This window comes from Poecilia reticulata, chromosome 7, assembly GCF_904066995.2.
Source record: "Poecilia reticulata chromosome 7, P_reticulata-male-v2, whole genome shotgun sequence".
NCBI lineage: Eukaryota > Metazoa > Chordata > Actinopteri > Cyprinodontiformes > Poeciliidae > Poecilia > Poecilia reticulata.
The window spans coordinates 28986644-29013267 of record NC_088836.1 but is presented as its reverse complement, the minus strand read 5'-3'; the positions used below and the strand labels follow the sequence as shown (position 1 = coordinate 29013267).

At 38.4% G+C, this 26624-nt stretch overlaps 1 protein-coding gene across 3 annotated transcripts in view; it reads right to left on the bottom strand.

Moving 5' to 3' along the window:
- The window catches only part of plekhg5b (pleckstrin homology domain containing, family G (with RhoGef domain) member 5b), an 81872-nt gene that overhangs the window by 44155 nt on the left and 11093 nt on the right, over window positions 1–26624 (bottom strand). Inside the window, exons 1-2 of one of the 3 annotated variants that reach the window (XM_008414542.3) lie at window positions 24505–25296; window positions 14382–14458 (exon numbers count right to left, since the gene is read on the bottom strand). In XM_008414542.3, the coding sequence (XP_008412764.2) occupies window positions 14382–14458; window positions 24505–24628 (201 nt within the window). In that variant the 5' untranslated portion in view covers window positions 24629–25296. Of the gene's footprint in view, window positions 1–863; window positions 1142–14381; window positions 14459–24504; window positions 25297–26624 lie in introns of those variants that run through there. The other 2 variants (XM_008414543.3, XM_008414544.3) reach the window with 2 other exon arrangements.

Genomic DNA, 26624 nt, shown 5'->3' with positions numbered 1-26624 from the left:
GTCTAATACTTATATGGCGCCTACCTATAGGACACAGTCACAATATCGCCAAGAAAGCAGCAAATTCCCATAAATCAAAATAAAAATCTGGTTCGTTTAAAGGTTATTAACAACTATGCAAGGAAGTACAATATCTGCTTTTTTCTTTCGCTCCCTCTACTTCTACAATGTCAAGTGTTTCAATGGCTGTCTGGCTGGACTGTGACGCAACCTGCCTTCCTATCCATAGCTTCAGGGCAGAAGAAGGAGGGATAGGCAGGAAAAAGGCCAAAAAAGGAGGAAGTGAAAGAAATACACACATAAGTGTGTATTCCAAGTCAAATTAGACCTTACAACTGAAGTCGATTTGTTCCCAGTGTTAGCTGGAAATTGATTATTTGGAAACCTACTTCCAATTTGCTCCAAAGAATATGGAAAGGGAGAAAAAGAGGGAGAGAGAAAAGAAGTGGTGGCGGGTGCCACAATGGTCTGTTGATACAAGAAGCAGATGTGAAATATCCAGACGCAGAAAAGAGGGAAGGAGAAAAAAAGTGTAAAAGTGCCGGTCTGCACAGTTGTAGATGTGTGTTCCCTTTAGAGTCTCAGACAGCCAGACTGGAAACCATAACAATCTGTGAGAGGCTGTATACTATGATAATGAATTATTCATCTAAATAAATCAGAGTTGCCATTTATTTCTGAGAAGGGGAAAAAAAAAGCTGGACATTTACAGATTCCCCAAATGTTCAGTGTTTCACCACAATGAGTTTTGGGCAAATTGAGTATGTTACAAATATAACTGATTAAGTCAAGTCGGTAGTGTAATATAGAGCCTTGGATAAAGATAAAACGTCAACATGTAGTAGTTTAGTTCCATTACTTACCATAGAAAATAGCGTCCCAGGATTGGAGACCTCTCTGACTTTCAGGGCAAAGAACCAATCAGTGTCTCCAGGGTCAAACAGGCAGCAGGTGCTGAAGCTTTCTTAGTCCCAGGCTGAATCAAACTTAACTCTTTAATTTCTGAATCTCAGCTTTAAGTAATCCTGAGCTTCTGAGTGAGAACACCAGAGGCAGTCAACGAGGCAGGCTGTTGGATAGAAAGACGTTCACTGTGTTTACCACAGCGATCTACTGATGAGGTACACTCAGAAGCGAACAGAAATAATGGACCCCGCCTCCGTGCTCAACCCTACAGGCTCACACACAGCGCGGCTGACTCATGCAACGCGCAACAGAAACGGATCCTTTTTTTTTTTTCCCCTTCCCTCCTCCTGAAGAATGTTTGAGGTTGTCCACCAACTTCTAAACAGCTTAATCAAGCTGCAACTCTGTTTCACTGGGCAAACGAGAAATGGCTTCCTCTGTAAATCTGAGTTCAGCCTGTGACTGATTCAGTGCTTCATCTGAACTTTAACCCTGCTGGGAGGTAAGGTCGGATGAACCATTACCGACTGGGGAAACAGTGATGGAATAAATCTGTCAACGTTGCCTTTCACAGGATAATGACACTACATTTATAGCGCCTTCTGTTCAGTCTGAACCAGATCTTAAATAGTGTCTTGCACTGCAAAACTAAAATTGTCTATTTTTTTTATGTATTAGTTTTTGAAGGGATCATCCAAAAAAAGTAATTAATTGAATTGGAGATTCAAGATTTTCAAGCAAAAACAAAAAAAATATCAGATCTCTCAACTCAAAAATGCATCCCCTCAGTTATATACTGAGCATATTCAACACTATGTTGAGGGAGCGAGGGTAAGGAAATGGCACTAAATAGAAAAAAAGATCAACAAAAAAAAAAAAAACATGGCGACTTTGGGTCAATACAGCTATTTAGAACAAACACATTTCCATTCATTTCCTTCCTGCTTTTACTTTCCATCTGTAAATTGCAAGTTTGTTTATTCATCTTGGTAGTTGAACCTTTGTCGCACCATTTCCCATCTTCCCATTTATGGTAGCGCATTGAAAAGTGCAAGTTAGACGCGTCTAACAGTGAGGAAACGAAAGGGGTTTTGTGCAACATCAAGTTCTTTTTCTACCCAGACAATAGACGATCACATTTCCCCCCTCGCCCCGCTTTGACCAGACACAAGAAGGTCACAGTTGTAACTGCAGACTTTTTAAGCTCCAACTCGAGCAACAACCTTAGCTTAACTGAGCTGGCTACCAGCTTACAGCAATATGTGGTAAACTGAGAGCTCATCCAAACAGATTGCTTCTTAGCTGATGGCTCACAATAAAGTTGCATCTAAAGAAACCAATTAGAGTTCTTTTAACAAACGTCGCAAAACCACAGTATTTAGCTACAAAGCAGACCACTTAAAAGTTGTGAAAGCTGGATTTAATGTGAAAACCAAGACTGCTTTCAATATAGCCTAGCAAGACGACAGCAGCTGAAACAGAAAATTTACGTTTTATTGACCAGAGATGCTTAATTTAAAGAAAATCAACTTTTATTTGTTTACACTAAATCCTGCCAGCTGAATCTTCCATAAAAGAAAGGGGGCTATAATGATAAAATCTTCATGCAATGAAATGTGGAGATGTTGCCACGTCAGAAGTTTGTGAATTTTAATTTCAAAGTCAAGACAAGCGAGAAGGAATTATAATTGTATTTTACACTGAGAAATTATCCTTTTTGTCTACTGCAAAGTAACCTCAACCTGTGGGGAAACGATGAAGAAGAGCAGAGTGCCTCCACCGATTGGTTATTTGGTCACCATGGAGACTGAACATGGACTTGTGGACAAGCATCGTTACACAGATGTCTTGGGCTCACCTCACCGTCTGTGGTCCTCTACAAAGAAACTCGATTTCCTACTTCGAAGTCAGCAATAACCTCTAGACATTGCTGACTTGTAACCGTTTCATTGCAAATTTTGAAAGAGAGATTAAAGTTAGGTGCTTATTGTTAGTACTTTTTGTCTTTTGCACAACACATGCACAAACTGAACGAACCATTTCAGTGACATTTCTGTAATGTAATGGAAAGTTGACACAAACATCTTAAATTTAGAGATGGCATCATAACCGTTGATGTATAAAAAGCCACGCCAACTTCCTGAGTCTACTTGAATAACTTTAGGCCAAGTTCTAAATAACTTTAGTTTTTTAGATATCACACCAACTTTAGCTCTGTGAAGTCATTGTCAGTAAAAACTCACATCTTTGCATGATATGGCCAGCTTCACCAGAGATGCATGAACATCTAGAGAATGTATCCACACAAAAAAAAAAGCTCCTAAAGACTCACTGCTTAAGATTACATCAACATGGATCAAAACGACAGAGAAGTATTTTTATTACAACAGCAGAAAAATGACTAGAATACCGAAAGATTTACACCACCTCTCCAAATCTGATTAAAATCCCTTCAGACTGTGCCAGACCAGATCACTCTGATTAGACATGTTTGGCTTGATCTTTTTTTTTTTTTTGATTAGAGTATTAATCTGATTATAAGAGACCCACAAGAATCCATCTGGTGACGTCATCATTCATAAACAGTTTACGTGTTGTACTGACAGTTTTTGTAGAGTCACCACTTTGGACTCTGCTGGAATTTTTCAGGCATATTCATGATCTAAAAATAGTCAAGTGATGTTACGGTTTGTGGGTTTGATATCAGACCTCAGACTACAACTCTGTTCTTTAGTCATTCAGGTTAATCCAAGATGAGCCATCTTTAAATCCTCCACAATTAGCTAGCTAAAGAAAAACTATTCAGAGTCCCGAGGTAAAGGACTGAAGAACAGGGGGTTGTCAATGCTCAAAAGCCACCAACGCAGCCTGTTTAATCCCCGTCTGCCCCGCCACCCCCCACCGCCAAAATTAATTAGGGGAGGCCATATATAAAAAGGGTGGACATCAGTGGAGCTTTTACCCTGAAAGATTCAATGAAAACGGGGCTGCCATTGTTAAATCAAAGATAACGGGGACTAAAGACGTAAAAGACGAATAAACTGAGTGACCCTCCCTGCCTGAACTTAGCATTAACTCCTAGAGAATGATAAGCTCAAACTCCTCGAGGGTGTGTTTTAAATAAAGGTGAGAAACAAAGGGAAACAATAGGACTTAAGATCAAATAAAAACTGAAGGCTTAGAAGTGTGACAAAAATAAAGAGTTACAACTAGAATGTACTAGAGACGTAGTTTGAAGTCCTGTACATCCTGAACAATCAAAACGATTAGGATAAGTTCCAACAGCTTCTCCAAGAGATTAGATGGCTAGATGCTGGGATTTCCCATGACAGGACTCTGGATGTAGAGAAGTGAAACATAAATGAAAGTGGAAAGAGTGGAGGTCTCTTCTTGACTCATTGAAATCCACTCAGAGCAGCTGAAATATAGCCGTTCCCTCTGCAGTGTCAGTAAGGTGCCCCCTTCCTGTTATTCTGCTGTCTGCCGCTTCCTGACTGAAACGCTCCCGGGGGTTCGGCCTGCCATCACCGCCTCATCCCCCTTCAATGTTTACATTTCCTGATGAGAAACTGTATGAATTTAAAATAAAAATAAAAATGTAAAGCTGGGACAAGCTTGTTTGTTATTTCTGAATGACCCAAAACAAATTTCTTTCCACTGTATTTGATGGACAGATGCATCCTATACACATTTCAGCCTCATTTAATGAGTACTGTGTTCACTTTATGGTTTTAGAGCTTCATTTTAGTCTGTGAAAGGTAATTTTAATAAAATTTGGAATAAGAAATCCTGGAATATTTTGTAAATGTTTTAAGAGTAAAATATAATTTGAAATAAAAAGCAAACCAGCCCAACCTGATCTGCTGATACAAGTTTAAGAACTATATAAAAAAAAAGATTTTTCTACTTTCTCAACGACTTAAAAATTAAACTGACTTTGATTTTGCTATAAAGTTTAACATAAGTAAAATCTTCTGAAAAGGATGAGTATATTTACACCTGCATGAAAGGTCCATAACATCAGGGAAAGCTTTGGTCCGGTTAAAACATGTTATGGCATGTTATGGCAACATGTTTTGAAGGAAGGATCAGGGTTCTTTCTAATGAAGAACAAAAAAAATTTAAAAGTGGATTGGAAAATATGGTAGTACTTGAATATCTAACTGAAGCTTCATTTCTTAGTTTGGAGACAAGTTGATCTGAATAATATTCTTCATAGACATGTATATCCTTGATTAGGAGCTTGGAATAGTTGAACATCTTTGAGCCTCTTGTATTGCTAATATTTAAACAGACAGCATTAGCTTATAGTATTTCTGCAGCTAGCATTTAATATTTTCCTCAGTTTCTTCTATCCACCTGCCACATGGGGAAAGTAGCTCCAAACAGCAATCTTGAGTTAACCAGGTATTGATTATGAATACATTAGCTAAAACCAATTATGGATAAATGAAACTTGTTATACATAAATTAGCTAAAACTAATGGGAAAAGGCACAATCTGGTCACTCAAGCTAGAACACACTAAGACAGGATTGTTGTATTGTAGAAAAGCAATTACAGGACATTCTGACATATAAACCTGCCATCTGGAAAAAAAACCCCAGACATGAAATATGGCTGAATTTCCAACTCTTGCTCAGATCCGACCAAGACGCATAACTCCAAAAATGGTTTTCAGGTGTTGTTCAGCTATCTTACAGTACTCTTACAGTTGAAGCACGAGATGATGAAAGAGATTTTCCCAAATTACATAACATGTCATGGCTCACCCTGTGATTTGGAACCCAGTTTGCATACTGGCTTGGCCCCCTTCACGGTTTCGTGACAGTAGGCTGATATAAAATGAATCACTGGGTGAAAGTAATCAGTTTCTCTTTTTGGCATGTCATGTTCATGTTAGCAGTGGAAAAAAAAAAAAGAGATCCAGGAAGAAGACCTCCCAGTTTTACCACACCAGATCAGATCCTTGTGTGTGTGTCTATACAAGAATGAGCTGCTGTAGCCTGTAGCAGTGGCAGGGATCCACATCTGCACTGGAGAAAAATGTTCAGATAAACATTTTTAGAATCAGTAAAACCTAAGGAAGAAATGTTTAGCTTTCATAGGAATAAATCTGACTTAGAAGAGTTTATATACAAGTGAGTAACAAGTGGGATACAGGAACACATTAAATACGCCGAAGCTGCGATTCTGGTTGAATCCATGCGTTGATCTTTTCATGGTGGTTAAAAGAGGGCAGCCAAAAAAGTTGGTCTGAAATTTCTCAACCAACCAACAGTGGTACACTTACAGTAAAGCTCGAAAGCATTAATATTAAAGCAACTGAACTATTTTTATGAGAAAACAGCCTTTAACATGTTTCCAATATTATTTTGATGAGGACCTCCAAGTCCCTGAGGTTGGAAGGTCTAATTGCCATCATCCTAATCTTTAGCTTTCCACAGATTCCCCATCAGATTCAAAGCAGCACTCTGGCTGGACCATTTCAAACCATCAATATTACTTTGTCTCAGCAGAAACCTGTTGGTAAAATTAAATGATTACTTTAAACTTGGCAAGGTTATAAATAATTTGGGTCACAGCTGTTACCTTAATCAGCAGACTGTGATTACCAAAAGATCTGAACTATTTTTATACTATTTGACCTTTGCAACCCTACAGGCGACGCACATTCGAATCAAGATTAACAAAAAGGTTATTTCCATAATAATCCTTAGAAACGTTTAATAGCCACCAGATTCTCCCACTGAGGGCTAACTGGGCAGTCATTTTTCTTTCAAATGTCACTTGCTCTCATTTCCCAGTATCATAATTGTGAAAAAAACAAACACATAAATGTATAAAAATTCGGAAATATCGCAACTACTTCCTTTCATTCCCTGCAGGAAGTCATACCATAAACCATCTACTTAAATATTCAGTGTTTTCACATTCAGACAAGTTAACTCTGCAGTTTAAGGAGTTCAGTTTTGTTTTTAATGTAAGGGAGTACAGGAATTAAACTAGATTTAAAATTGCTTAAAAACAAAGGCAAATGTACCCTAGTAGATTTTGGTCTCATGAACAGTTTTATGTTACAGGACTAACAGAATCCATGTTGGGCTGAAGCACAACTTGTCATTTCATCTGCACATTCTGTAAACAAGCCTGATTCCCAGTCAACATGCATTAGTTGGACCCAGATGGATTTTAATCCAACTAGATTTGTCCAAAATGGACGGAGGCTCACATTGGCTTATAATTTAGGTCTCATCTGTGTTGACTAAATACAACCTGTATTACTCTATCCTACTGCTAATTAAAGGCAACTCTGTTTATGTTGACTGTCCCATACTCTTAAGCTGACAAAACATCAATATTAAAGCACCACAGTCCAATTATAGAAACAGAGGGTGAGGTGTATAAGGAAAAATACAACATCATGGTCGACTCCACAGGGCAGTAGATCTAAAAGGTCTGTATGTTCATTCTTAATCTCACAGCTAGATGAAGAAATGTTGAAAAACGTCATGCAGACTTATCTTTTCCTCAATGAAAAGATAAGTCTTTTCATTATAGGATGGATGTTAAATTAACATCCATCCTATAACCTATACAAGCTTCTTGGGTTTACAGCTGTTCCTCAGAATAACCTAAAAAAAATCATAATAAAATAAAATCCACACAACTATCCATAAATGACATTAAAAACAATTGAAAATAATGCGATGAAATTGTTTTAGCTTCCTATTTTGACAGTGAAGATCAGTAAGATAAAGTGACATATGTAATCTCTAAATAAATGCAAAGTTTCCAGATTTCAATGTTCATCAGTTGTTTCCATTATTGTAAAAAGGCACAGAATTTTCCATTAAGTTCACAATATTCTCTGAACAGATTTGTAAAAATCTGTTAATGGATTTTGTTCCAAAATCCATTAACAGACCCAGTAGAAGTCACTAAAATGAAAAGATGCATGTTGAATTGCTAAAAGCCGCCAAGTTAAATAAAAAAAAAAAATGAACAAAGGTTTTTCACAAGGTGGTTAAGACTTGAGAGAGCAAAACACATCAAGCAATGATAATGATTTTGAATCCTCTCAAAAAATGTTTGAGTGGATTTTGTTTATCAGCAGGACTGATGAGACTCCTCTCTCTGCATTCAGAATATTGCTGAATGAGAAGAATAGGACATGCAGACAATCAGAAAAAAACAAGATGTGAAGCACCAAAATCTCCCAGTATAGTTGCTCTTGGGGATTAGCTGTTGTATTTGCACTTAAGTCATTGGTTACTTTGCAGACATTAAGTACGTGGACAGGTCATCTCTTCAAAGAGGTCAGGAGCAACTGAATCTCACTAAACTGTTTGGCACCTAAAACAATCCATCTCTACCAGGATACAGCAACCAACACACTAAATTCCTGAGCCTCTGACAAATACAGAAAGAGGAGCATCATGTTTACTTTGCAGCTTCAGCATGTCCCCGTCAGTTTTAGCAAGGCAGACTTGTCAAATGAAAATATCTGGAACAGACACTGGAAGAGCCTTAGGGCAGACATGGTTGCATAGTGTGTGGAGGTTGTCTAATAAAATGGAAAGCTCTGAACCACCACCGTGTTAAAAGAGAGGGAAATTAAAATCTATCTCTAGCATTATTAATAGTTTTGTTGAAAAAAAATCCATGATGATAACTGAGGCGCCAACAGTATCCAATTAGCACAGCCTGGTTTAAAACTGCAAGTTGCAAGTCAGTTTATGTTAAACAACTGACTGCTGTCCAAGCAGAAAGCCTGAGTAAAAAGCTAATATCTTGGTATATTTTATTTTTATTTTTCCCTGAAAAATAAAAGAAATGCCCCACTTTTCCAGACTTCAAGTCTGCATAGGGAAGGGACGATGTTAAAAATTGGAAGAAGAAAATAATCAGACATTAAATAAAATATTTATACATTTGCAATGTAATTCGGTTATTTTGGTCTAGATGTATTTCCATAGCCTTCTCAGTGTTTCTGTAACTCAACATAACCTTTTCAAGATAAATATAAATCTTTCTTGGAATCCTCCATTGATTTTTCGGCAGAAACTGCACTGAAATGCACTGATGACGATCAGAGAGCTAAACAGCTGACTGACACATTTCCTCATCCTTCCCATCTTCACGACATCCCTTTGCCTCCAGCTGTTTGGAATAAGGAGGGGCCCATTGCCATAGTGACCCACGCCTTTTTTCGGGTTATCCTGTCTGGTCCTGTTAAAGCTGTGGCTTTCAGATCCAGTGAGTAAAGCCAGGAGGTAATGAGCTCCACTATGTGTGAGTCTTGAATCAGAAAACAAGCCCAAGCCTGCCCTGAACGACAACCAGTGTAATCTGAAATCATTCCCAACGCAAATCAGGACTAAGCTTCATTTTTCTGACACCCGATTTGAAGGATGTCACCGTTGGGCCTTCTGAAAAAGTGTTAGTCACTTCCAAGCGCTGGGTTGTGATATGGAGGAAGACACCTGGGAAGATTTCACTAAAGTATGATGCAGGTGAACTCATCAAGGTTAGAGCCAGTCATGCTGTGACTAGAAGACACAGAGTGCTGTTGGGAGCTGATATATGGTCTGAAGAGACTCCAGGCAGGCCTGTCTGGAAACAAAAGGGTTTAAATGGAGTGCAGGACTGGCCTGAGAGTCTGCGTCTGCCTGTGTGCAGCTGCCAAGGCGCCGACATTTCAAAGGGAGCTTTTGGAAAACTTAAAAAACTAAAAAGAAGAATATAAAAGTTTGTTTTTTTCCCCTTTTCAGTTTTTGAGTAAAAATTCTTCCATGTGTTTAAATCTCTTCAGCGGGTGGAGTGGGTGAAAGTCGAGGGATATTTATGTCCTTTACTCGAGTCAAGCCAAGGTTGACTAAGGGAGTTCATGAAAAGAGTAAACAGCAAAGTGCGTCCTGTGGGTCAGGATTGTCACGACATCGCCCCCTGCTGTTTAAAGCTCGATACAGACAGCACACGTGAAAGTTGGTATCTAAAAACTTGCACCATTGCAGAACGGAAATGATTTTTCATCAAGTGGAAAACAAAAGTAATCTGACTCAACCTTACTACACCTTATCAAAGTAACAGAATCTCAAACATTTTATGAAGTTGTGACATAATGTAATATCCCTTAGATGAGACCACTATGGGGTCACCCTGTTGAATGCAGGTGTAAAACAGGAAAAACTCAGATCCATCAAGATAAATGATTTTTTTTAAAAGTGTTGTTTTACTCAGGGTTTTCCCTTCTGCTTTTATAGCTTACGACAGAGGAATGTCATTGGTCCTAACAAGTCTGCCGTCTTAACATTTCAACACTCCAGCTTGTCAATAACATTAATCAAATATGTAAAAAAATATCTACAACTTTAAACAATGTTAATAGATTTTTTTTATCCACGTTTTTAGGGATAACCGTCACATTATAGAAAAACAAAAAACTGCTCTGTAAAAGTTTTGTCTCGCCACTGATGTTGATGCTAACCTGACAAGAACAATACTGATAGTTTACTGAATATGACAATATCTTATTATTGAAAAGTTCACGTATTTACCAACTGAAAAACATTTCACAGTGTTTTAAGTCTTACATCTAAAGAAAACATTTAAGATCAGAATTTGACTAAAAATTACATTTCTAATACGGAACATGGTTTTAATGAAAAACAGGTTCGCTACCTGACAAACGTATACATAACGTAAACATATTTTCCAATTTTTTGAAGATGACTACAGCTCATTTTCTAAACATTTGTTTTGCCTTTATTTACTTTAGAGACCTACACAGGATTTAATTGGTGAATAATGCATTACTTTTCTGTGTTTTGTTCACCATTTATTAAAGGGAGGGTATAGAAAATAAAATCTGGGGTTTATATCATGTTATAACATCATCAAAAACATACTTCGAGTGTAACTTGGACTCAATCTTGAATACTGATCTTGTAATCTTTGAATCTCCCATGGCAACCAATAGCCAATGTTTTTACCAAGCTTTTCAGGCACTTTTACATCATCTTACTCTACTGTGCTTCCTGCAATAACTTAAGTTGGAGGGTCTTCGCGGTGTCAATCAACTTTATGGACGTGATGCTGAATGTGCCAATGGCAGAGAAATAGCTCACCGTTACAGGAAAACAGTTTATCTGCAGTCATCGGTGTCTGTGCTAAGCAGCCTTAGAATTCATGACGGATTCTGCAGAAAGAAGATGCATTGTAGCAAGGAGGTGAGCGCCACGCATACAGGCATGATTGACAGCACTTAGGCCTTTCTCCTGGCTCTGATTGGTTGTTTAGCACTGGATTGTCTCATACTATGTTGTCACTACAGAGTGACAATTTTAACAAATATGTAGAAAACTATTTTTTATAAAAGTTACATAATGTAGGCCAGAAAGCCAAAATAGTCGGCGGCTAATCTTAAAATAAAAATATGCACATCTGTCCCTCTGTGCTGGTCTACCTGGTTTTTTCTTTTACATAATTCTCGCTCTTTTCTTAAATCTCTAAAGTTGGTATGTGCTGTAATCTTGTGAAAGCAAAGTAAAATTCCTTGCTTGTTTGCACAAACTCTGCCAAAAAAAATTATTTTAATAGTTTCATACTGGCCATGGTCTGAACAAGAAAACAAATCTTTTCCAAGCACAAAGTAGACTGGAAAGCTATTGAAAATTATTGTTTTGAGGACCCAAATCTAGTTATAATTGGATGATAATTGCCAACAAGAAAAATGGTCTCCACCATCTACCAGCAGATAGAAGCATTATCGCAAATCACATCGCATGAGGTACTTTTTTTTTTTTTAATCAAGTGTCTCATTAAATAGTTTATGCCCAGATAAGAAAAGAAAAATGAGATAAATAGAGCAGAAGGATGAGACGCCAGGAGTCCTGGAGGGAGGAGAAGTAGGGGAGTCCAACTGCCATCATACCGACTGATGAGATGCAGCGTTCACTGTTGGTCCCCTTCCCTCCGTCTGCAGTCAACACAGGGAAATGTCTTTCCTTAATCTCCTTACATAATAACATCCACCCTGACCCAGACCAAGGAGAACGTCCTGCATCTTATTCACAACCCTCCAAACAAATTTTAAAAAACAGGAGGGAATCTGTCAAAAGGGGAGGCTGGAGAGTCTGAGGTGATTTCATCTTTCAGGAAAACTAGATTTTAATGTCTCAGTAATGTGGAGAACAGAGAAACAGGCGGTTCAGACTGAGCACTTTGGGTTTTTTTTTCCTCCCCTTTTTATTATTCTTAGTTTCCATGGAGAGAATATATATATAACCAGCTCCCTTTCTCTCCCAATAGGCTGTCTTAGTTAAAAAATCTTTTCTTTGTCATCTTCCCTTCCCATTGTTCCCGCAAAGATGACAGCAGGAGACAACATCTCGATTCAATGAGAAAATCCTCCCAATGCCCGGTCGTAATGGCAGGAGGAGGGGGGACGTCCAGGCGGAGCAGACAAACCAAAACAACCCAGACTGACGGACAAACCAGACACTACGGCGGTTTCCCCTGGCCTTCTGGCCCGTCTCCCGTTTTCAGAAACCAGTGGCTTCAAAGGAATAATTCATTTCACAGTCTGGTGGCCAGACACACAGCCCCAAGACTTTCACCCCTTCAAACACCTGAAAGAACAAAAGCAGCGTTGGGACTCTGCTTCACCTTTTTCACTGCTGATACAACACACAGCAAAGAGGCCAAATCACATCTGCCTACATCCATCTTTTCCTATCCGAACCCCTAATCAGTGTCCGATCCAAACCAAAACAAGTTTTGCCATTACAGTCTGGTTCAGTGCAGACTTGAATGGAGTCATGGAAAAGTTATGGTATGATTTTAAAAAGCTGGTCATTACTTTGTCAATTTTTAATCAAGGAAACCACTAATTATAAAAGCAGTGTGCTACAATTACAGAAAATATGCAACAATTACCGACATCTAGTGGCAAAGTGGGAGATTGCCATCATCTAAACTTACATTCATCAACTACGCAGAGTAGACAGAACTTATCAGTAGACAGATGTGAAGTTACACTAACTAAATGTGTGCATAAGCTGTTTCTGCAGCCAAAAGCTTTACTCGACAACAATGAAGGAATATGTGCAGTTAATCTTAATAAAAGAGATTAAAATTTACTAAAACTTTTTCCCCTTCATTTGTCATGTAGCTATTGCAATTTATTTTTGTCAGGCGACTCCTTCAGATTATTCTTTGTATTGTATTTCCAGCCGTGAAAACATCTTCAAATATTTGCCTCCCTGCCCCTTCAAAGATTTATTCCACGTTTGCTTTTTTTTGGCACACTTAAACATCTCTAACACTGCAAAAACACAAAATCTCACCAAGATTGGTCTTTTTGAGGTAAGGCAAAAACTAATTTTACAAGCATCTCTTTAGAAATATGTAGGGTCTTGTTTAAAGTCAATAATCCTTTTATAGTTATGAAAAAGTACTTGTTCCATTGGCAGATTATTTCACTTATGGGAAAAATATATCGTTATTGTGAAACAATATGCTAATGGAAGAAGTACTTTTTCATCAATATTAAATAATTATTGACTTAAAACACAGATTTCAAATAGTAAAAGCAAGCACCATCAGTTTAGTGATTATTTTGAAGGATTATTTGTGCTACTTCTAATGTATTCATGTAACATGGTTGGTCACTTTAGGAAGCAAGTAGCCATGTTGATGTTTACTTGCATTATAATGGCCAGTAATGGTAGCAAAAGGTGTTTTCACTTTGAAACGAAAAATTGACCAAAAATTTGTTTTTGGTCAAGGCCCGAAAACCTGGGATGTCATGGACTGATTAATGCATAAAGAATTTAACTGTTAATTTTTATTTCTTAAACACAACATATACATGTCTCATCTGCCGTTAGCAGCACTGCTTAACCTTTTTCTCAGTTTCCATTGTGTTAAAGAACTAGTCAACAGATTTGGTTCATTTACAAGTGTCACAACTTCAAACCGTAGCTAAATTGCAAACCAGTTCCTCAGTAATTACAGAACACACTATTAGTCATCAAATTAAATCTCTAAACTTACTTCTGCTGCCCAGAATCTGCCCAGCATCAACACAAACAGGTGTGTTGCCTCAGTTAAGTTTGAGGCCATAGTGTTAGATTAGCATAACGCCGATAAAAAAAAAAAATAAATAAAAAAATACTTTTAAACTGTCCAAACTGCAACTGATTCAATCCCCTGAAGACAGCCGCTGGCTCCAGACTTCTTCATTAAGACATTCTCTTACATTGACAAAGTGCTGCAGTTTGTCTGTGTTTGAAGAGAGACGGACCAAAGATACAGTCTACATTACATACATCAAAGTCAACAAATTTCCCACCATCTCAAATCTTGAAGCCAAAAATGCCACAACATCCAAGTGAAAGGTTTATGGCAAACTTCTCACTGCCATGCAAATATGTTTGGTAGATTTATGTAGTTGAATTTTAATAATCTTACCTTAGAGGCCCTTCGGTGGTCAGGACACTCAGGGTGCTGACAAACCACCCAGTCTTCCTCCTGGACTGGTTTATCATCTGAAAGAGAACACATGGGTCACTCTGACATTTCTTTATGAATAAATACACATTAAATCAGCCACCCAGCAGCCTTAACTTCCACCAACACACCATTCTTGGTACGGATGTAAGAATACATTGCTAAGTTTAAGACTAAAAGTGTGTGTGTTTATTCGACGGTGAAGTGAGTAGAGAAAAACGGAGAGCGGTTGCTAGCACAAGAAAGTCATCGGTTAGTCGGACAGGCCGTGTGTATAAAAGCAGAAGAAATTGGCTAAAGAGATTTCTTGATGGAAAGGTAAACAGAAGGAAAAAGGATGGGATGTTTTTTTGGAAGAACATCAAAGAGAAATAATGACTAAAGAGACAGGAAGCAAAAAGAGTAAATGAGAGGAAGGCCGGTCTGCTTATTGTAGGAAAGTGCCCTCATCATGGGGGAGCCTGCTGCTTTCAACTGCACGACAACAAATCACCATTGTCAAATAAACCCCCAACATCGATTTGACTGGCTGCATTGAGGCCACGATAAAAGGCAGTGTTTACATCTGCGCCTTCGACACATACACAAAAGATAACAATGTCATAACAGAAACCCTGAGTGCACCGGTATTTATTGGTCTGCCAAATGAGCAAGACATAACCGGGGGAAAGGAGAAAGTAAGAGCAGGAAAGTGAAGTAGAGATTGGCATGGGACTGGCAGTAAAGGTGCCATTTGCAAAAGTTCTCAAATTTCCAAAAATTACGACAAAAACCCTTCCGGTGCGCCAAGACGGCTGGTCATTGCAATATGAGTGGTGGAATAGCAGTAGATCTTCTGTAATGGAGATGGAACGCTATGAGAAAATCAAGTCACTTTGTGGCTGTTCTTTAAGGCCAAGAACAACAATAATGCATCAGCAAGAAGGAAATGGTCAAAAATCTGTGCTGCTGCAAACGGAAAATGTCACCTTTAGTCATGCAGTCAGATTTAACAGCCCTGGTAGGTCAGAGGAAAATGGAAAAACGCTGTAATTGGTGCATACCTTTCAATCCTTGACCTCCCCACAGGAACGGGTCAGCCGGCCTACATGTTAACATGCTAAATAACAGTAAAAGCAAGACTCAGTAATAATGACTGATGTGGAAATACAGCGTACGAGTTAACTTCTAATACAAATCCACTGAAACTTTTTTGTTCACTCTTCAAGTCCAACCATTATCCCATTCTCAGCGCTCACTTTCACAAAACAAAAATGTTATTTTGTTACCACAAAAGTCAGTATAATTTATTTAGATTTTATATGATTATGTGTAGTGTGACATGTTTTTTTTTTTTGACAAATTTTGCTGAGTATGGCAGTGAGATTAGATGAAATACATCTGAAAACAGTTTTACGTATTTCAAGACTCTCAGCAATGATAGTTCGAGTTACGCATTTGTAATATTTTCTCCATTCTGACTTTCCTTTAATAAGAAAAAGGATAGATGGAGAATAAAATGACACTTCTTTTTTTAAACAGACTAGAGTGAAACAACGAATGCTTTAGTAATGAGGCATATGCCCTGACCGTTGGACAAATACTTTTACTTGCACTGTTATACTAATATGGTAATGTTCAGACACTATTCAGTAAATTGAACTAAAACATCCTTAAAGAAGATGAATAGTGACAGGGAAGTTGTGCCCAGTAACCGTCATGTATCCAAGAGGATTCGTCCTCATTTGACATTAGAGTCTGAACATCAGCCCATTAGACAATCACTGCAATCATGCAACCTCGACCTAAACAGCAAGTCGGCCAAGCAGCAGATCTGGTCTCAGGTCCCTGCCAGTATATGAGCTAAAAGCTTTCTTTGAACACCTTTCAGTAATCCAGCTGAAGCAGAGTCTATTTTGTCTGACTTCAACCACCTTCCGGGAAGAGGTGAGGTGGGGGAAATGTCTCTCCTGTGTCTCCACTCTGCTGGAAAAAGGCCGAAATGCACTCTCAGTCATGACTACGGCCACTGCCAGAAGGCTTCAGGGATAATGGTTCCCTGTGGGTTTACAAAAGCAGCCGACTGCAGAAGGAGCCTCCAGCTTTTATGAAGTGTTTCCCAAAGATCTAGACCCTTCAGCATCACAGCCAAACTTCACAGCTATGCACAAAGCAAATGCCATTTGGCCTGACTGGTGACATATCAGATCACAGCGATCTGGAAAAGTTATCACCCTGACAGTGAAGTGTAAATGTTCAGAGGCCATGCTATGTTTCAGATCAACTCAAAACCTAACCATGGCTGGACGCAGCGGTTTCTCCTTTAATCTGAAATTTATGAACCACAAGTGCAAAAAATAAAATAAAATCAGCTTGAGTGAAATTCTAAGAATTTACCAACTGGAAGCTTTTTAGTTTTCCAATATTATGTTAACATTGTAGAAATAAGAGCTGCATAAGATTTAAACTCACAACTAATATGTGCAATAATGCTTGGATGCCATATTTGGAATTGTTTTAATATTTCAGGTGCCATGCATTCAACTTTTACTTGATATTTTGGTGTCTTATGTTTTACACCAGTAACTAGTGACCCGTAGGGTGCCATTTGTAAAGCTACAGTCAAACATTAAGAATAATTTGTGTTTATTCTGTAATAAGAGAAAGAAAATGGAGGCTTCATATTTTCATCCTGTTCATTTACTAAATATTTATTTTAGATGTAAATAATTGGCAGTTAGACTGAATATTTATATGGCTAATTAAATATTTAGTTTGAAACTGGTATTAATTCATCACGGTGAATTAATACCATGATGAAAATATCATAGTTCAAAACAAAAAAAAAAAAAAAAGAACCCTCATTGTTTTCCATAATAGCCTAAATAAATTCAAGGTTTAATAATGTCATGCAGTTGTAACAGAGCTCCACCATTGCATTGCTCTGACAAGCAGCATCAGCCTCGAGTAAAGACAAATCTTGTCCAAAAGCATTTTAGAAAAAAATTACATAATTATTTAGTGCAGGGAAGACACTAATTACATGCTCTATGCAATCCCACTTTTTAAAAAATTAACATCCACGACTTTGGAGATACACATCATAACATTGTTTATACATTTTTTACTTAATTTGAGCTATTATGAAGATCTACGTTAAAACAACAGGAGCCTTTTCATCCAAGCTTTGTCAAAAAATAAATAAATAAAATGAATATACGACACCTACGAACAGATAAAGTCAGAATCAAACTTCGTTTTGTAGCCTAAATTTAAAAAATATACATTTTAGACTAAAGGTTTTTGCAACATGAGTTGTTGGGGAAAAAAATAAATATGAAATGCTGGATTTTTAAAGACAGCAATATAGTTAAAGTAACATTTTAAATATCTCAGAATACATTTTAATGAGTACGTTAGTGAACGTTTTCAATACTGTTGTAAGAAAGCAATCCCCACAACCAAGCTCTGCTTTTGATGTAAAAAAAAAAATATAAATTCAATTTCTTGATAATTCAACTTCTAATTTAATAGAAGACAGAGTCCAATGCAGTTTATTTTATAATAACCAGAGTTGTAAATGATATCCCTAAATAAGCTTCCCACCCTAAGTGCTAACCTTCCCTCAACCCTCTCCTGATTACTGGTTTCATTGTAAAACACAGCTCTATCTGCTGAACCTCCATCTTCTCTCTTACTTGTTCATATCTTGCTGACTCTCCGACTTTCTCTCTCTGATGAACTGGAATCCATGAACTCAGCACTGCTGATTAAGCCAAAAAAGCAAACACAAGCACACACAGCGCACGAACACACGTGACGGCGGACAATGAGTCTGCACACTAAAGAGACGGTTGTGTGTCGCGTCCGCACAGCCCCTGCGCTGGCCTGCTTCAGCTCGACGAGACACTGCCTGGGGGAAAGATCCTTTAGGTACCCATAAATAAGCCAGAGCAGTCAAGGCCAGCTTAAATCAACCGCGTTGAGAGTATCGGTTTCCATTTCCATTCTTTGCATTCTCTTAATTCGAAATCCTTCCTTCAATTTAGGGATTAGATTGTATCCTACAAAGGCAAATCATAAGTTAAAATGTTCAGTGAGATCTGAAATTTTAATAACCAATGTTCTACTGCTACAAGCAAAAACATCTTGTATAAAAATCATATTTAGAAATATTGAAATAAATATCCTTGGGCTGCAGGAAATGAGACATTTTACAGTAAATCCTAAATAATAAAAGCTTATTAATTAGGGAAAAGACTAAGCAATGAGGCAAGAGAAAGTCAAGAAAAGTCATTAAAGTCATCCCTAAAGCATGTTCTTTCTGGTTTTACTGTGATATCCTACATGAAGTATGTCTGGAGTCCAGGGTTTGCTGCTTCATTGCTTTTTAAACATCACATTTGCCAACTGCACTGCCTAAAATCTGTTATTACTGTGACTCACTCAGGAAAACTGAGCCCACAGCAGTTCCTGTGCTGCACTGTGGAGCCTGTTAGCTCCTGTGATGAGAATATGAGAAGAAACACTGAAGTTTTACGTTTCATCTCAAGATCTTTTTCAACTGCTCTGCTTAAATTTGTATGCAAATTTTGTGGAGAAAAAAAAAAAAACTTTGAAGATGAGAAATTGATGAATCTGACAACTAAAGACAATTAAATCAAGGGTGGAGTGAACGAGAAAAGAACTACGAAGCTTTACAAAGTGCACACAGTTGTCTGTAAACTCATTAGTCATGTTGGAAGATGTTCACTTTGATAATTCACATTTCATTTTCCTGAGAATGTCCTGCAGAACTGCATAACAAGCAGTACACACTATTTTGTTTACCCAATGAATCTGGGTTTTCCCCTACAGTAAGTACTTTTCACCCTTTAATGGTTTTTACTGTGAGGGAACGACTGTATTGGACGTTGCCGCTTTTTGTATACCAGTTGCACTTTGCTCCATGCCAAAACAGCTGTCAATGTCTGTTGAGATTCATACAAGTCCTTTTTCCAAGTCAACTCAATCATTTGTTGGGTAAAAATATCAGAGCCAATGACTTAAATAGGCTAAGCGGCCTGTTAAAGAAGGCTGGTTCTGTTCCTATTGACTGTTCTGGATCATCTGTAGATTATTGTGCAAAGATATATACTTCAGAAAACTCAAAAAAAATCAGACAACCCTGAGCATCTTCTTATCGAGATCATTAAACGACGGGGAGTTTTCAGCCTAAAGCTTCATCAGAATTAATGCAGCACACCGCTACAGTAGATTTTCTTTCTGCCTATGGACAATTTGAGCGCAACGTCATGCTCATCTGAAAGTGGCCCACTAAAACAACCTCTGTGTGCCAACTCCTGTGAAGGTTATCCAAAAAACAGACAGTAGGGAACATAATACCACTCTTACTTAGATGATTTCACTGAAAAAAAGGTCATATGGTGCTGCATGGTCGTCTACACAAAAACTCAGAATTTTATCTGCATCATTTTGATGAGGAAAGAAGTCCTCATTTATAAGGACCGACAAGTCCTTACATCAATTCAGGATGAATACTCTGAAAATCCACAGCGAACACTTTTTACAAGGCAAGAAAATAAACATATACTTTGTAAGTAATATCAGTAAGATTATGGAAAACAGATAAGTCTAAAAATTAGCAGCGAAGGAAAGAAAATGCCCCCAACATTGTGTAACATTTCATACATGAGAAAACAATGTGATCCAGTGACATATTGGTAGTTGTAGTAGAAGAAAGTTGTGTGAGTTACATCAACCTTTTTCTTTTCCCCGTTATGATTAATAAATTTGAGTACCCTTTCAAAAATATGGCAAAACAAATAACTCAAATGAATAAGATTTTCACTAAGTGTTACACTTTATGGTAAAAAGGGGGGACGACTACTAAAGGCAATAAGCTACTTATCAATAGCGGATTACATTAGGGTAGAGGAACAGACTGCGTAATCCAATCAGATTGGCTTTTATTTGGGATTTTAAGATACCCCCCACAAGCTTTGCTGGCACTGAACGTCATTCCTGTTCGCCTTCATCAGCAAGGTGGTTACTAGTATACAGTATTACAAGTCATACGTAGGTTAATAAACTGCACACTTTTGGATTAAGACATCGTCCGAATTTTGCCAAAGCTAAACCTCTCCCTCATTCCCTGAACTCTTAACTTCATAACTCCATGTTAATGAGAAGAGGCTGAACTGAACATATTTAGATTTAAGCCTTTTTTTTTCATAGGAATGTTAAGAATGCGAGGCTCTGACTTTAGTTAAGTGAGGTCTCGTCATGGCACACGGAGAAGAGCAGAGCTTATGAGTGCCTTTGTTAGGGCTTAACTCCTCTCATTTTCACATAGTGTTTCTATTAGTCGAACACCGTCTCCCCACCCCCAATCCTCAACAAAAAGTAACATACACCTCCCTGCAATGGGATAGTAGGGAAAAGGCTGGTGCAGATGGGAGGCAGGTGGATGGCATGCAGTCAAGGAGTGCTGGCATAGAAACAGACACATCAGCACAAAGAGGCGAGAAAAGCTGTGAAGTAAGAAAGCAAGATGGCAAAGAAGAAGGCAAATGCATGAAAACACTTCATATACTTAGTTTCAAAACTGTTCTCTACACACATTTCTTTTCCAAATCAAGTTGTTTTAAGTAATTCAAAATATTCTTGAAGCTGATCTTGTTCAAAATTCAGTAATTCTGCATTAAATGTCTTGAGTTAATCTAAAGACCATGTAATGTTTCAATGTTTGTGACCTCTGTGCTTTGTGATTACATGTTGCCTATGTTTCGATTTTCTTATAATATGACCAATATGGAATACATGGTTTTCCCCAGAAAACTTGCTAAGCCCGTGACTGGTCACTTAATTCGCTGAAGTTGTTAGCAGGTAGATTGGCAATGTTTACAAAGTTCAAGTGAATAAAAAGAAGAAAAAAAAAACCCTGACCTCAGCCTCCCTGTGTGTGCACAGACTGACCATACTGTGTTGTCGTTGCACTTCCAATCATGTCAAAGAGACTCTAGCCTGACTTTGCCATCACTGTTACAGGTGTATAAAAAAAACCCTAACGCTTAGCCTGGTGGGGATGCAAGAAAAGACTTGCAGCCCGCCAGGCTTAAACACGTGGCGATAATGTGGAATAGTCTTTACAGACAACTAGACTTTTTGCACTTTTTTTAGGATGATGAAGTCATTTAGTGTGAAGACAGAACCCTGGAACAGGTTTCCTCTCCAGTACAGGTGGAGGAATCAAGCTGAACACAGCTGTTTTTAATGCTGAGTATTCAGTGGCAGCGGGGGCAGCACCCTCCCATTTAGCCAAATGTTGTTGGTGAAAACACACATGTGCATCACCCACTCTCCTACTCATTCCTTCCATCCTTCTCCCTCGTCCACCACATCTGAGCAAACCTGGGGTCGCCACGTTTAAAACTGAAAACCACAGAACAAGTGCAGACGCTTCCAAAGGGTGGAGGAGCACTCAACGATTTACGGTTTACAAGACTGACTGCAAGACAAATTTCTGAATAAGACCAGACTCATTTAAAATTTGTTTAATGACAATGTGAAAACGTAAGATTCTTCCACCTCTCTGTAAATATGCAAGAACAGTGACTCCTACACTGAGGTCAAGTATTAGCAAAGACCTTAACAGCCCCTCTGCATGTTTAAAACGCGTCACGAGGAGCTTAATGCATTGCTTAATTTTCTGAGGTATTCATGTCAGAAAGTACAGTGGCTGGTTTAATACATTATTTGATGCAAGGCCTTTGGAGACCATAGTTTAGTCTTTTTATAGGTATCATGAGCAACAAACCTCAAGGAAAATTGAGATATGCAAGCATGTGCTTTTAACTTGGTTATAACCAAGTTATAACCAACTTGGTTGCTAACATAGCAGGGTGCAGAAAGGAAGATGAGCAAAACTGTGTAAAAAAAATTAATTGTCTCACCAAGTTCCAAATGATATCCTTAAAACACAGATTTCATCATAAGCTATAGTTGTTGATACTTCTACTACACAATAAAACAGTCTCATAGCAGTAAAAAACACATAAGACTAGTAAAAAAGAAAAAGCAAAAAAAAGTATATTGCACCACCCGGAATAATGAAGCTCACCAATCTAAAGGAAACATAAAAGCATAAATAAGTATTTCACAGTCAAAGAAAAAATGAGGTTGTAACTAAAAAAAAGGGTTAGTTTTAACAACTGAACAGATTTTCTAAGTTAATTTAAGGGAGATATGAAAAACTATACCAAGATTTTAAGAAAGGGCAGCCGTAGGCAGCCGTAGGCCTCCTTCAAAAGGCCATGGGGAGAGTCTAATGTTTAAATGACAACTTCTGCTTTATCACTGTCAAAATACCTATATTTTTAATTTATCTATATATAGGGAGTTGTTTCTTTTTCATTGTGTGAGTATAGACATTTGAATGTTATTTGCAAGGCAGTCGGAGAAAAACTATTTATATATAACCGCCCTACCCCCCAAAAAAATAATCATAAAGACAACAAATATAATGAGAATAGGACAGGACTAAGTGCGGAACCCTGAGGGACTCCACATGCAAATGGTGGAAAATTTGTTTATTCCAAAATAAGACCTGGCATACAGGAAAGAAGAGCATTTCAGAACTCATCATCTGGATCCAGAACCTATCAAATAAATCCAAATCCAAATTTGGCTCCAAATGATCACAAAAATATATTTAATACAGAAGTTGTTGTTGTTGCTGCTGCATATCACAACCACATTAAAAGATGTTTTTATTAAGTTGATAAAAATAGTAAAAGATGAGGTTTGACAGCTTACAGTTTAATATGTGGCATTCCTCTTGTTGATTTCATCTAAACAGTAGCTAGAACACCAAAAGACCAGCTGGCAGAAAAGAACAGGATGAAGGACATTCCTGTCTAACTTTTTTTAAAGTAATTTCCCTTTTTCCTAATGGCATGAACTGGGCAGCACAGCGGGAAGTGAGTGCCCCTGTACCACATCAAAAACGTCTGAGACGAGACGAGGAAGCCTTTTAGCTTCAGCCATGCACTTCTTCACCGGTAAATATTTCATGTGTGTCGAATCTCACTCCAAATTTCCTTCGTATGTCTATGACCTTATAGTCCTGCCACTTTAGTGAGTTCACTCTACTAAAGAGTAAAGCAATGAGGAAATATAACTACTTTACATAAGGTGATACTGTACTTGGGGTGTGAAGTACCATGGAGCCATGTCCGTTTCTGTTTTTAGGAATAAAACACCAAGTTATTCATGGAAATTCCACCTAGTCACAGATTTTTAAACGGAACATATCTAAAATATTTGAAAGAAAATGTAGCGTGGGAAGCTGGAATAGTTATTTGTAATGCTACTTTACACAATATTGGCTGGCATTTGCAATCCAGGAGTTGCATTTATTTTCCTCAGTGCTGATTGGCTAATACCTGACATGAGCAGATAGTTTGTACAGCAGTGAAAACAGTTTCTACTGAGTGTATTAATGCCATTAAGGTATTTTTGGCTATTAAAACAGGCAGCCATAAGTGTTTTGAGATGGAGTCTCGAGTATTTGTGGATTTTAATTATTGACGTGTTGACCTGAGACAGACTGGCGACCTGTCCAGGGTGTACCTCGCCTCTCACCCGAAACGCTTGCTGGAGATAGGCACCAGCACCCCTCCTGTGCAGGGTGTGCAGAAAATGGATGGATGAATTTTTTATTTTTTTTTGCATTACAAGTTTGGTTTTTTTCCAAAATGGATTCTCCTTTTACCTTTTGAGAGGTTGTGGACCCAATTTATTTTATAATTATTTTTAAAGACTTCCTGGTTAAATTTTTTTCGACTTAATTACATTGCAGAAAAGCAAGAAGTGTACAAACTCTGGAAAATCTCAAAACAATTTTAACTTCATGTTTGTCCTGATATATAACTCTGACATTTAACATTAGCCCCGTCAAAAAAAACCAAACAAATCCTTTCAATAACTACATATGTACCGTCTGACTGAATCCACATGATCATGCTGCATCCATTATACAGCTTCCTGTTCCCAGATACACAAAGTCTGAGGAGTTGATCTTCCCATTTAGAGATGAGCTTACCAGACAGATCATGGATGACGTCCAGTGATGACGACCATGAGTAGCGCTCCATTGTCATTTGTGTGATGGGAGGCATCAACGCCTCCAGCTCATATTCTCCTCGCTTCTTCCAGTACAGAAACATCTTCAAGGAGTGGCTTCTTTATACAGTAATGAATATCAGGTGTGTGTTTAAAACATTACCTCAAAACTGAGCTTCACCTGTACTAAACAATAATTATAAACCACCATCTTCACTTAAACCAAATGTCTTGCATTAAATACTTCCAATGTATTAAAAAAAAAAATCAAACCTGGCAACCGATTTAACTGCCGTCTGCATGTTCTGCATCTTTACTCTTCTGGCACGCACTTTCTAAAACTTGCTTTAAACTTTTTGAATCTGACCCGTCATAAATGTGTAATTAAGAGAGCAAACCAATTCAATCCATTACATCTCCAAGGTTCTGAGCCTGGAACCACCTTCTCCAGTGCCACCAACAAAGCAACCAACATCCATCTATGGCCCTTCTGTTTCAGAACCTCTTCCTGTTGATCCTATGGACCTTTTTAAGTTTTCCACTAATCAGTCACTGAAAAGCCACCCACTGGGCGCTGTCAAGCACCAACTGCTGTCCTCTTTTAATCCATTTAAGCGGGCTATTCCTGACTAAAATTACAGACGTCCAGCTGCTAAAAGGTGTCGCAATCTTATCTCCAGGGGTAAGTAACGGTTCCTTTCCTGCGGCTGCCTTTGAGCCTTGATGTCATCCATGGTAAAGTTTCCTCAAACTGCACACAACTCTTGTGAGAGCCAAGCAGCTCATGTGTAGGATCTCCTGGCAATGACGGGGGGGCTTTCTGCCCACTCCATCGGACAAGTGTTGTATTCATGCTGAGGTGAGTTGCATGCTGGGATGGGCAATCTAGGCCAATGGCTTTTGGACCGGGTGACACAAAGATCTCTTTTTGAGCACCCTCCTACATCCAGAGGGGATTTTCTTTATGTTTTGCTCAAACTGTAAACGGCTGACATTTTTCTGCATTGATTAGTGCCCTCGCCCTTTATGGGTCTTGAAAGATTTATTTCCTTCCATGAAAGCACCAGCTCTGTGCAGAGGGAGCTCAGTCATTTCTGTGGAGGTACAATGAACACATTGGTCCTCTTGGATGCGAGAATGGGCCACAGAAAGCCTAGTTACAAAACACTCAGCTGAGACAATGCACTCCACTAACTCGATATCTTTGAAGGGCAGCTGAAGGGGTTGAAGCAACATGCAGAGACGTTTCCCGTCAAGCATAATATTTTCCGCCAGTGTTGCTGAAATGTTCAAGCACTGCTATTATGCGTCTAAAACTGGAGAAGAAATACTGTGAGAACGTACTGCACCGGCCGGGGGAAGGGAGGGACGTTGTCACACATAGCGACCCACATGTCCAATTTTGGGATAAGAAATTAGAGGGTAGGATGAGAGCTGGTTTGCTGCTCAGCTCCGGGCCTTGCAGACATATGGTAATAATCTGAAGCAGCTTTGAGCGCGCTGCTTCCCTTTTAATGAAGAGAGCAGTCGTGCAGGATGAGAACGCGGCTGCAAACACAAGGGCCAATTTCCACCTACTACAGAAACAAAGCGGGAAGCCGAAGGGGAGTGAAAGGGGGGCAGAAAAATCGGACGGCCTGCCTTTTATCTTCCTTCTTAAGATCAGTTTTTAATAAAGGGGCCCTTTTGTAAGCAATCCGAAGAGCAGAAAATACCAAGTCTGTTGTGTCAGTAGTACCTACATTGAAAAACATTTTAATCAGTTCTTCCTTAAACAATATGTAGACCATTATAAAACGCGTCACAGTTACGTCAGTTGAATAAAGACTTCATATGAGGAAAAACATTCTTAGCAGAAGGTTAGACTCTGAGCAGGAACATTGTCCAATTTCCTTCCCATCACCCCTTCGCAAAACTCCATGTCTTATGGTCGATTAGGTTTGTATTCAAAACCTCCAAGTCATACTGAACCTTCTCAACACACAAAAAAAGAAAAAAATATGCCCTTGGTTAAAAAAAAATCTCAGCTGATGTTTTGCCTTCACCACAGCCTCTATTGCATTCCTCCTAATGAGGCTTCCAGTATATTTTACTAAAAAC